This window comes from Cynara cardunculus, unplaced genomic scaffold (genome assembly GCF_001531365.2).
Source record: "Cynara cardunculus var. scolymus isolate 2C unplaced genomic scaffold, CcrdV1 Un_Scaffold_4470, whole genome shotgun sequence".
Taxonomy (NCBI): domain Eukaryota; kingdom Viridiplantae; phylum Streptophyta; class Magnoliopsida; order Asterales; family Asteraceae; genus Cynara; species Cynara cardunculus.
In genome coordinates, this window is record NW_020201910.1 from 34,067 (window position 1) to 44,608 (window position 10,542).

General features: G+C 34.9%; 1 protein-coding gene across 2 annotated transcripts; it reads right to left on the minus strand.

Moving 5' to 3' along the window:
- Nucleotides 1-1,769: 1,769 nt before the first annotated feature.
- Nucleotides 1,770-9,179, minus strand: LOC112504051. 2 transcript variants are annotated; one of them, XR_003068122.1, is made up of 9 exons: nucleotides 9,032-9,161; nucleotides 8,817-8,945; nucleotides 8,148-8,198; nucleotides 8,000-8,042; nucleotides 6,916-7,011; nucleotides 5,565-5,618; nucleotides 5,413-5,478; nucleotides 2,089-2,167; nucleotides 1,770-2,020 (listed from the first exon to the last, which is right to left on the minus strand). XR_003068122.1 is itself a non-coding variant. In XM_025108020.1 (9 exons), exons 1-9 carry the CDS (start codon nucleotides 9,080-9,082, stop codon nucleotides 1,943-1,945), a joined length of 642 nt encoding a protein of 213 aa, XP_024963788.1. In that variant the 5' UTR covers nucleotides 9,083-9,179; the 3' UTR covers nucleotides 1,770-1,942. The 2 variants fall into 2 exon arrangements, 1 of the variants encoding a protein (XP_024963788.1); XM_025108020.1 differs by having other exon boundaries at nucleotides 8,148-8,193; nucleotides 9,032-9,179.
- Between the last annotated feature and the right edge of the window lie 1,363 nt (nucleotides 9,180-10,542).

Here is a 10,542-nt window from a genome sequence, read left to right on the forward strand (position 1 = left end):
TTAGAACATTTACTAAATAACTATTTTTAACTTTATATTAAATCATATAATTTTTTATAATATTCTGTATCAAATCTATCAAACAATCTTTAATATTGTTGTCCAAATACCCGATTTTAAAAGGCTCGTTTAAAACCTATGGCTTGGGGTTTGACAGTTTGGCCTCCAACGCAAAGTTTTACTTGGACCTCTTCAACTCTTAATTTTCAAAATCTGTTCCATTTTTTAACCATCTTGTCAATTAACGATACGACTATGGAATCTATTTTCTATTTATTTAAAAATACCCAAAAAGTTCTCAAAAAAATACAACAATGGGTAGTTGTAGTTTGTTGTACACCTTTAAGGTGGATCAAAGGTCTGTAAAATCGTCTGATTTGTTTTAAACGAATTCCACTAGTTTGAGGTCTTTTTAAAGTTTCTTTTGTCAATTTCAAGCGACTTATCAGTTTTTTGGTTGATTTAAGAAGATTTTTCCCCCTTTTTTGGTTTATCTCGAGATTTTTTTTGGTTGATGTTTTTTATATTTCTAACATCTTGGAGCATCCTTCAAAGCTTAGAAGGTGTACTTTTTATACCTTGCGAGAATATATGAGACATGCATAGGTCCACCCTTGCAAATTGGTAGGAAATAGAGGTCATATTTGGCAAACAATTGATAAGCCTTGCAAATGGAAAAACTAACCATTAAATGATAAGTTAGTTGATAAGCTAGTCAAAAATTTGCTGCAAGCCAAGACGACAATTTAAAATAACCTAAAATTATATGTTGAAAAATAATTGAAAAAATAAGGGGCACAATTGTAAGGAAAAAAACTTGTAAACTTGAAATGCTACTTCTAATCAAACGGGATTTTTTCAATTAAGGTCTTGTTTGTTTTAAAAAAAACTCTTATCAACCTCTTATGTTTGATTCGTCAAGAGATGGGGCAATTCAGACCGTTTATTTTTTCCAATTTTTCAGAGGCACTTATGTCTTATTGCCCTCTTATCTGGTAAGAGGGAAATCAACCTCTTATTGTTCTCGAAAGCATCAACAACGGTGTTTTTCAATCGATTAACCTTAGTTGATCATTTCTCTCAATCGATTTTTACCAAATTGATCCTCACCTCTCTCAATTGATGTATTTTAATAGGATATATATGTGTTAAATACAGTTAACAACATATTTTCATTTAATGAATGCTAATTGTATAATTTAGATGTAAATTTCGTAATGATGATATATGAAAGCCTTTCATTTGCTTCTCTTCGATGGAAGTTTGATTTTCCCAGAATGTATCCTAATTTTTGGCCTAATTCTTCTTCGATGATCGATTCAACCTCTGATAAAAAAGATATACCTTGGTTATATTTCATCTCTTCAACAAGTTTAGTAATGAGCATAACRGCCCTATTGTTCCGATGGAGAGAGGAACCTATGATTAGCTTTTCGGGAAATTTCCAAACGAACAACTTCAACGAAATCTTTCAATTTCTTATTTTACTATGTTCAACTCTATGTATTCCTCTATCCGTAGAGTACATTGAATTTACAGCAATGGCTATAAATAAATATGTGAAAATTATACAACTTTATCTATAAATTCAAAACTATAATTTCCTAATGGGTGAAATGGATAATTTAAACAAATTCAGACACTTATCGGTTTATAAAAACAAACAGTCTTATTGACTCAAATTTCAGACTTCAACATCACCTCTTATCAATCAGAAGTGAAATAAGACTTCAGACTTCAGCATCTCTTAAAAGACAAACTATTACCTAAGTTAAAAAATAGGTTAGCTTATGATTGCCAAATCTGGTTGGTTACAACTACTCATGAAAAAGGTAGAAAATGACATAAATGCCCTTCTAACGATTCAAATCTCAGACCAAAATGCTATAGAGAGGTTGGGTGAATGTTGTCTTGAGGGTAAATAAATAGGAACAAAGAAGGTTTAGGCCGAAAGCAGCGTCACAACGATAAACAACACAGCTGCAATCCCGAAACAGCACCCAACAATCACCGTGAAGGCCTGCAGATCGTTACAAGTCACGTATATGAACGAAAGGAGGATTAGTCGATCACTTAAATGAAACGAACCTTTGCCTGTGATTTGAACTTGAATTTGGCCATGAACCAGGTTAAACCTTTGTCAACCAGAGGTGCAAGTGCTAAAGCCCTGCAAAATAAGCAGCCGTTCGTTTTACACTTCCATCATGTCTATATCGTGCGATAAGAAATGAAAAGGTAAATGTGGTCTAAATGAAGATGAGACCGGAGAATTGAGGAAAACCGTATATAAGCAAATGGATTAAGAAAGTTTGTTAGCCTTATTATATATTGCACAAGTTATGGGTCTTCACAAAAACAGTCACTACCTTTTTAGGTAAAGGACAGGTATGTGTACATTCTACCTCTAAATTCTACTTTCAAGTGGGATATATTGGTTTGGTTAACCGTATTATACATCATAAGCAAAGAAAATGCGAGTCTCGAGATGCAACCAATTGAAGAAGACACCCTATAATAATGTTAATCCTATTTTCGTGAAGCCCCCCGCCCCCCTATTTTTTAAGACAAGACTTATAGTAGTAATCTCTATTTCATGTAAAATATAATTGATATACGGGTTGGGTTTCGGTGAGAATGAGAGTTAAAGTGAGAAGCGTAAGAAGGGATTGGCTATTTCGGGGTTCCATGCCCATGGATTGCCTTATTATAGCTTTTTTGATTTCCCCACTCTTGGATGCACATTAGGATGAGATGCACCGAGATGCATTGAATCAATTCTCGTATCAAGCGCGATTCATGGTTGGGTTTGAGATTAAAGGTGATCAAGGGTCCAGGTCCCTTCTTACACTTCTCATCTTAACTCTTCTTCTCACATGATCCTTCACCATTGATATATAATATATATAAACACATGCTTTACTATGACTCAATTACTCAATGATATTAAACAATGTAAATGATATTATATATATTGAAAACTAACAAGGAAGACATTAAAAAGATAAGAAAAATCAAATATTGCGTTACCAAAGTGCACATTAGGCCATGGCATGCCACGGGCTAAACATGGCATCAGACACAAGCCTTGAGCCACAACACAAAATGGCAGTGAGCCTTTTAGAACACCAATATTAAGATATCAATTACAATATTATTTTTGACATGTGTACAAGCTAGTTGCATAAAAGACAAGTACGTTTTCATTGAGATATAGGGGTAAGCGGCAAGCGCTTATCCAAGAGTCACCACTCTCATGTTATCGGGCAACATCCTCGGCCATCAAAATGGATTGTTGGTAAGCATCTTTTACCTGGTAAGTGCTTATAGGGTAAGAATCTTCTCCATCACTTACCGGGTAAGGTTCTGAGTCCATACCATGCTCACCCGGTAAGGTAAGTGCCACCCAACTTGCACAGTAAGGCCCCTTAGCTAAATATTATTTGAACTGACAGCCAACAAAATGACAGCCCACACACAGCTGCATCTTCAACTACAATAGCTCTATGGCAGCAGACACACAAACACCAACTACACACACAGGTTTTCAGGAAGTGATTTTGATGTCAATTAAAAGAGTTGGTTTCAAGTGTCATCTTTGGATTATGTAAACAATTTCTATGTTTATTTATGATTTCAGTTTTGATATATGATTGTTGTTTTAAATTTTGATCAACTCTCACCAACTCTCACCCTCATTCTTTAATTTGTAATGAAATCTTCTCTGATTATCACTATTTTTCTCATCCAAGAGCATACATGTTGTTGACTTCCTCAATAACACATAGACCTATGATTTGATGGCGGAGGATCGTGTGAGAAGGAGAGTTAAGGTGAGAAGCGTAAGAAGGGATTTGGACCCTTGATCGTCTTTAATCTCAAACCCACCCATGAATGACGCTTGATACGGGGATTGATCATGTGCATCTCGGTGCATCTCATCCTAATGTGCATCCAAGGATGGAGATCCCTTCTTACGCTTCTCACCTTAACTCTCCTCACCGGAACCCAACCCGTGACTTGATAAGACTACTAAAACTAAACCCCAGCATTGTTTGAGAATTTGACTTCTCCTGACAATAACTAGGGGGGGTCCAAAGCTAGTGACAATCTGTCTCCTGAAGATAACTACTATCTGGTAAAACATATAACCCACAAAAATAGGTCAGATATGTCGTAAGGAATCACTATGATAAGCACAAAGACATCAGCATACTTATCTGCATATTTTGGCAGCTGCACGCACACACATAGACATATGTGCATATACATAGATATATACATGTACATGTATGTATGTATATACATCCATGTATATGTAAAACTGTCTATGTGTGTGTATATTTATGTACGAATACGTTTGTATATATACGCAGCAAAAATATAACAGTTTTATGTATGCATGTATGTATATACAATTATATGTGTGCATATATACACACAAGGCCCAGGCCTTCCAAGCCCATTTTTCAGTTAGCAAAAAAAGCCCAGGCTTTGAGGTTTGAAAGAGGGCCAAATCCAGCTTTTTCTGGTCGGACTCTAACCGGGTCCGGGTCTTGGGCTTTTTTGTGCCTCTATACATGTGTGTGTATATATATATATATATGTGTGTGTGTGTGTGTGTGTACGAGTGTATACATAAATATATGTATAAACCCCATTCCTTAGCCGAAAGATATGTGGCCATGAAAGTCGAAGGAAGGCTGGAATGACTACAGACGTCTACTATTGAATTCACCCGAACCAATAGACATAGTACCCGTTCTATCATGTTCCATCAACACACTAAATGGATTATACGATATATCTGGTGTGGAAGTAGGCCAACATTTTTATTGGAAAGTCGGGGTTACATATATATATATATGTGTGTGTGTGTGTGTGTGTGTGTGTAAAACATATAGGTCTCCTACTATTGGTCGGCTCATCCAACAGCCTCACCAATGGAAATAAAAAATCACAAATCTTCCAATGGTCACTATAAGGGAACCTAAGGCCAGTGAAAGACATCATTATACCAAAAGTAATTGTAATTGGATGAAACAAAACAGGCAAATCACAAGTTCTGTTATATGATGTAGAATAGTAATCGGATACGGATTAATGGAGAGTTATAGATAGACTCTAATAAGAATTGCTTATCCCATATTGTTAGGAGTTGTAGTTGTCGTCTATCTCCTAACCTCTACTTGTATATATAGTTCCTTATGTTGTAATCAACATATAGTAGAAAATAACATTTCTCCTACTTCTCTAAAGCTTTTATATGATCTCTACAAAATTTTCCGGAAGTCAAAAGGCACCACTTGTTAAAAAATTGTAACAAAACAGAGTCCCATAAAGCATGTGTGTGAGAGAGTTGGCATAAATTAAGATGGTGATCAACATAAACATCAATAAGGTTAAGCAGCTCACCCTCCTGCTCTCACAAGTTTAGTTACTTGGCTTCCAGCCCAGACCATGGCCATCAATTTCACAAATCTGCAACATTGTTATCCGATTCAAATTATCACTACGATACTTATAGTAATGATGTGACAATGATAGTGATGAAGAAGAAGAAACACCTTTTAACCGCTGTCCAATAACCCATCTTCCCAGGTGCTGGGGCAATGTAGAACCTAGACCATAAATAAACATAATTCATGTTAAGTGGATTTGTGAAGAGCAGAGTGAACTGTAAAACATATAAAGGAAGAGGGAGATGATCCTGCTGCAATAGATTGCCAATCTCCCCCTTTTGTTTACTAAGAATCAATATACTTGGTTGCTTTTTATATAATTCAGTTTTAAGCTTTGAGGATAAGAAACGTGGATGATAATATTAATGGTTCTTCAAACTAAACTATACACATCTGTTGATTAAGTGACATATTAATTGACTTATATGGACCCAGGTTCCAACTACGATGTTACTGTTGGTTAAAATTGTGAACTTACTACACAGTGGATAGTACAGCAGAATCAAATAAATGAATTACTTTTCTCACGACGTATGTTTTATGTGAGGCAAATGACAAGGTTTTTGTGTTGGTAATACTACTACAAGATTAATCTGTTAAAAGAGGTCAAAGACTGACTAATGTTCTTGTCACTCCCTTACATCTTCCTCACTAGAGATTAATCCAGTGCATAAATCAAGCAGACTGCAAACTGCATAAGCATGGATAGAGGAGAAAACAAAGATACACATGGCCCACAAACTTCTGGAATCATAGCTACGTGCTGTGTGAGTAAAAAACTCATTGAAAAGCTTAAGATGTTACACCAAAGCGGGTCATAGTGAATGACCAGATTCCAATTCAAATTCCAAAATACAAAATACAAAATTTGCTTCAGAACAGCCATCAAACATAATAACTGAAACAAATACACTTCATGAGCATGTAACAATATAATTCATTTAAAGGAGCACATGATAGTCACTTGCATAAAAGTTTTAACTGTGAGATGAAAGACTCTAGAGGAAACATAATGATCATAAAACTGTGATCACCTCATCTATCCATTCTTCAGGTAAGTGAATAGTACATTCTTGATGATAGAGTTTCTTATGGCTGCATACTATTACTTATAAATGACAAAGCAGTAAACTGTCAATGTATTTCTAGCCTTGAATTCCTTATTCATGCCTAGGAGTTTCATGATGTAAATGCCAATTTTCATAGAAGCCCAATTAATGTCTTCACCCCTCTAAAGGATGCAAATTCAAGATATGCAAAGGTTAACACTCCAAAATATTGGATTTCTGTCTGCTGCACTAAGGAGTTCATATGAATTTAACAGATATGATATGAAAATAGCGTGTATGTAATTTTTCAAAAGCAGGAGGTTCCAAGTGATAATGTCATTGTATGACCTAAATATCTAGAAGTGAATTACTCACAGCTATTAACTATTTAGGTACAAAGCACTTACCAAGCGATGAGAAAGGCAGAAAGATAATAAGCAGTGTTCAGTAGCCCGTAGGACAATATCCCTGAAATTCCATATCTTCTAAGCTTTTCCAATATCCTGAGAATTCCATGAAAAATAACACCAGTAAGAAACAAATCTCATGATACAAGTCCCAATGTTATTCACTATTCCCGCAATGGCTTCATCCCATAATTGATGAGCATTTTGCTTAAAAAATGTAAACAGCAACAGTCCTTTATTGTTTTTATCTGCAAATCATCACACATCACTATTTAAATACTAACCATAAGAATAGAAATTCAATTTTGTCACCAAAAATGTCAAAGGAATTTGATACAATTTATAAAAATTTGAGCAATTATGTGTGAAATTTGATGAGTAAACTGTAAACATATTGAAACTTGACAAAAGGGAGGACATGATGCTGTTTGGGTTTTATTGAGCGCCAGATTGCCAGTTGATGCAATATCTGAACAATTCTAGAAAGCCCAAACACCATTCGTCATAAGCGTCCAGAACTCCATCATGAACTGGAGAGACTCATTATGTAAAGTACCCAGGACAATGATACAAATCAACATGAAGTAAACGCATCCACAATGTGAAACTGAATTGGGTTGGGTAGTCCTGAGTATTGGAATCTTAAGTTCATATAACGATGGAAACAACTTGACCATGCTTGTCCAGCTGGTAATATGTGTATGCATGTATTTGTGTGTATATAAAAGCAAAAGTGAAGAAAGGAGAAAGGTGCAGAAGGCTAGACACCTACCAGTATCATCCGTAACACAGCTTGATTATGAGAGCTATCTGTCTTCCTAATGGTTTTAAAAACCAGTATACTTTAATTTTCCAAAATCAACATATTAACAATGATATGATCATATGAAATGCAAGGTGATTTCCAGGATCCGACTGCTATTATCCCAACATAAGGATAACTAGAAAACCTCCTTTATAGGTTTGCCTTTATATACATGAAATGAGTTAACAGCTAATAAAGTCAAACAGAAATATAGAATAACAGAACTAATAATAAATACAATAGCCTGAGCAATAGTAATGAAAGGCAAGTAGTTAGTACTCATGTGATGAGGATGACTTTCCTTGACTTTCATTGCCTTCCCCTGAACCCAAAACAGAACATGTGAAATATTCAGGAGCTCTGCATTAGAAGTAAGTTCTCATATGTAGCATCGCTATTGAGTCAAAATAATTCTATTAATCAATACCTTCGTGTTCTACGGAGCTGCTGGAAAGATCTGATAACCCATGAGGCTAACCTTAAAGTTAAGAGTCAACATTAGCAATATACTAAAAAATTGCAAATCAACATGTAGTTAGCAACACGAACATCACTTTGAATCTAAGTTAGATAAATAGAAGCCACTAACAAGGGATGTCCAATAGGTCATATGTTAGGCACGAAAGTACACATGCAACAAATTGTAACAGATTCTCTATTGTATTTTATATTGCTAAATCCTCCACCTTAGCAGATTCCAGGTTCCAATAGGGTCCAATATAGAAGTACATGCAGGAAGAACATCAGTATTATGAAAACAGATAAAAACATCACTCATTTTCTCTCTTACACTGGAAACATACACATATACACACATCAGGACTAGGACTACTGTGACGCTGTTTCTTCTTAGCTCCTTTATGTGAATTCCATGAAAATTGCAAAGTTTGAATCTATATACGCATCTAAACCCTAAAATACCGACAGGCAATCGAATATAATTTATTAAAATCAACATTATTAACACTTCATACAATGCTCAAACAAGAAATTTTAGCTTAAAACTTCGCTAAAATAGCAGACAACTTGACACATTCAAACATGAAAATTGTTAAATTTGTAGGAATATCGTGTAAAAAAAAGGAACCAAACTCACATCGCCACCACGTACACACCGGAGTTGTAGACATTCCCCTGTGATTTGAGCATGCTTCAAATGAAACCGCAAGTGAAAGCGAGTAGAAGAAGCAACAGGAACGTCTAATGTGTGAAAACCACACCTGACCTACAGCATTTGTCACAAAAAACACCCAAATTAGCAAGAGATAGAGCATAAATCAATAAACTGAGGTTACCGGTAGCATTACATACATGGTGGGGATGAGGTAGAGTGTTGAATCGCATACAAGTGATGCAAGACATAGGATTAAAGTATGAAAGGAGACGATAATCGGAGAATTTCGAGTGCTACAATTTCTGGTTTTCCGTTGTATAATTCTTGGCAAACGTTTCCAACAGGGGTGTTCGCGGTCCGGTTTGGGCAGATTAACCCCTCAAACGACAAACCAAACCATATTGACGGTTTATAAAATTTTCAAACCGAGCGGTTTGATATCAATTGTCCAGATCGGTCAAACCAGATCATGAAAAGACGGTCTGGTCTGACAGGTTTAGGCGGTTTGGGTTTTTAATGGACTTTAAATATTAAACTTAAAAAACATATATAATTTAGAATTTTAGATTAAATATCTATTTTAACAAAACAAAATATCTGAACAAATAAATGTAATAATTAAGCAGTTCTTGAGTACAAAGTCGAAGCAATCCAAAGTACAAACAAATAAATATATAACATATAGAAAACAAACAAATTAACAAAGTTATAACTCTATTGTGGGTATTGAATAACAAAATTCACGACTTTACAACCTTCAATGGTTCAATTCTTGAGTCTCAAGTTCTTGACCAAACAAAATAGAAGCCAAATCTAAGTTGGTTGAATCACTTGGTTGATGTCTTGATGATGTGTGCCGAAATCAAACCATGGATTAGAAAGATCAACAGATTGATGGAGTTTTTGAGGGATTTCAAAATTTGGAGACCGTCAATAACAAATGTGTCGATATGTTTAATGATTTTAGTCATCGATTTTGATTATGTTAGATGTTAGGCTAGGAATATATTTGGGTCATAACCAATAAGTTAAAAATGTTTGGCTTGCTAATATATATATATATATATATATATATATGTAGGGTTGGGTTCACGTGAGATCAATAGATTTTGGTGAGACCCGTAAGACCCACTTATATCCATTGATCAATTTTTATAGATAATGATCCAACGATTGAAATTTAGCATAAAATTTAAACTGTAGGGGTATTTTTGACCAATATAAATTTTATTTTTTAACCTTACGATAAAAAACAAATGAAAATTGATTCTTACCGCCATGATCGACTTCGTCTTCTTCCTGTGATGAACTCGATATCTCTCTCTAACGATCTCCTCTTTCTTCGACCAGTAAACATTGATTGAATGCATCAATTGGTCCAGTGCTTTGATTGAAGATCTTCAATTGACAACTCCGACTACCATTTAACCTACATCACAAAAATTCATCCAGGATGTCGATTTCAATAGAAATTGACATTGACGTTGCCTCAATTCTGCACTGAATTCTCTACCTTAATTCAAGTAAGAAAACTTTTACATAAAACGTAATTTGTTTATTTTTAATTTTTGCTTTCCTTATAATATAGTTGATAAGAATGTAGGCTTTGATCTAGGTTTTAAGATATTTCAGTCTCAGGGAAAAGGATGTCTAATGAAGATGATCAGCAACTTATCTCAAACAATGTTTTCGACAATGCATATGGTAA

What these genes read in the sequence shown, in the direction of transcription:
- LOC112504051 (XM_025108020.1), bottom strand. Translation starts at nt 9,082, where the DNA reads ATGTCTTGCATCACTTGTATGCGATTCAACACTCTACCTCATCCCCAC. An exon ending in CTCTACCTCATCCCCACCAT is followed by an intron (nt 8,946 to 9,031) that starts GTATGTAATGCT and finishes CAAATGCTGTAG; the next exon opens with GTCAGGTGTGGTTTTCACAC. An exon ending in TATTGGACAGCGGTTAAAAG is followed by an intron (nt 5,479 to 5,564) that starts GTGTTTCTTCTT and finishes ACAATGTTGCAG; the next exon opens with ATTTGTGAAATTGATGGCCA.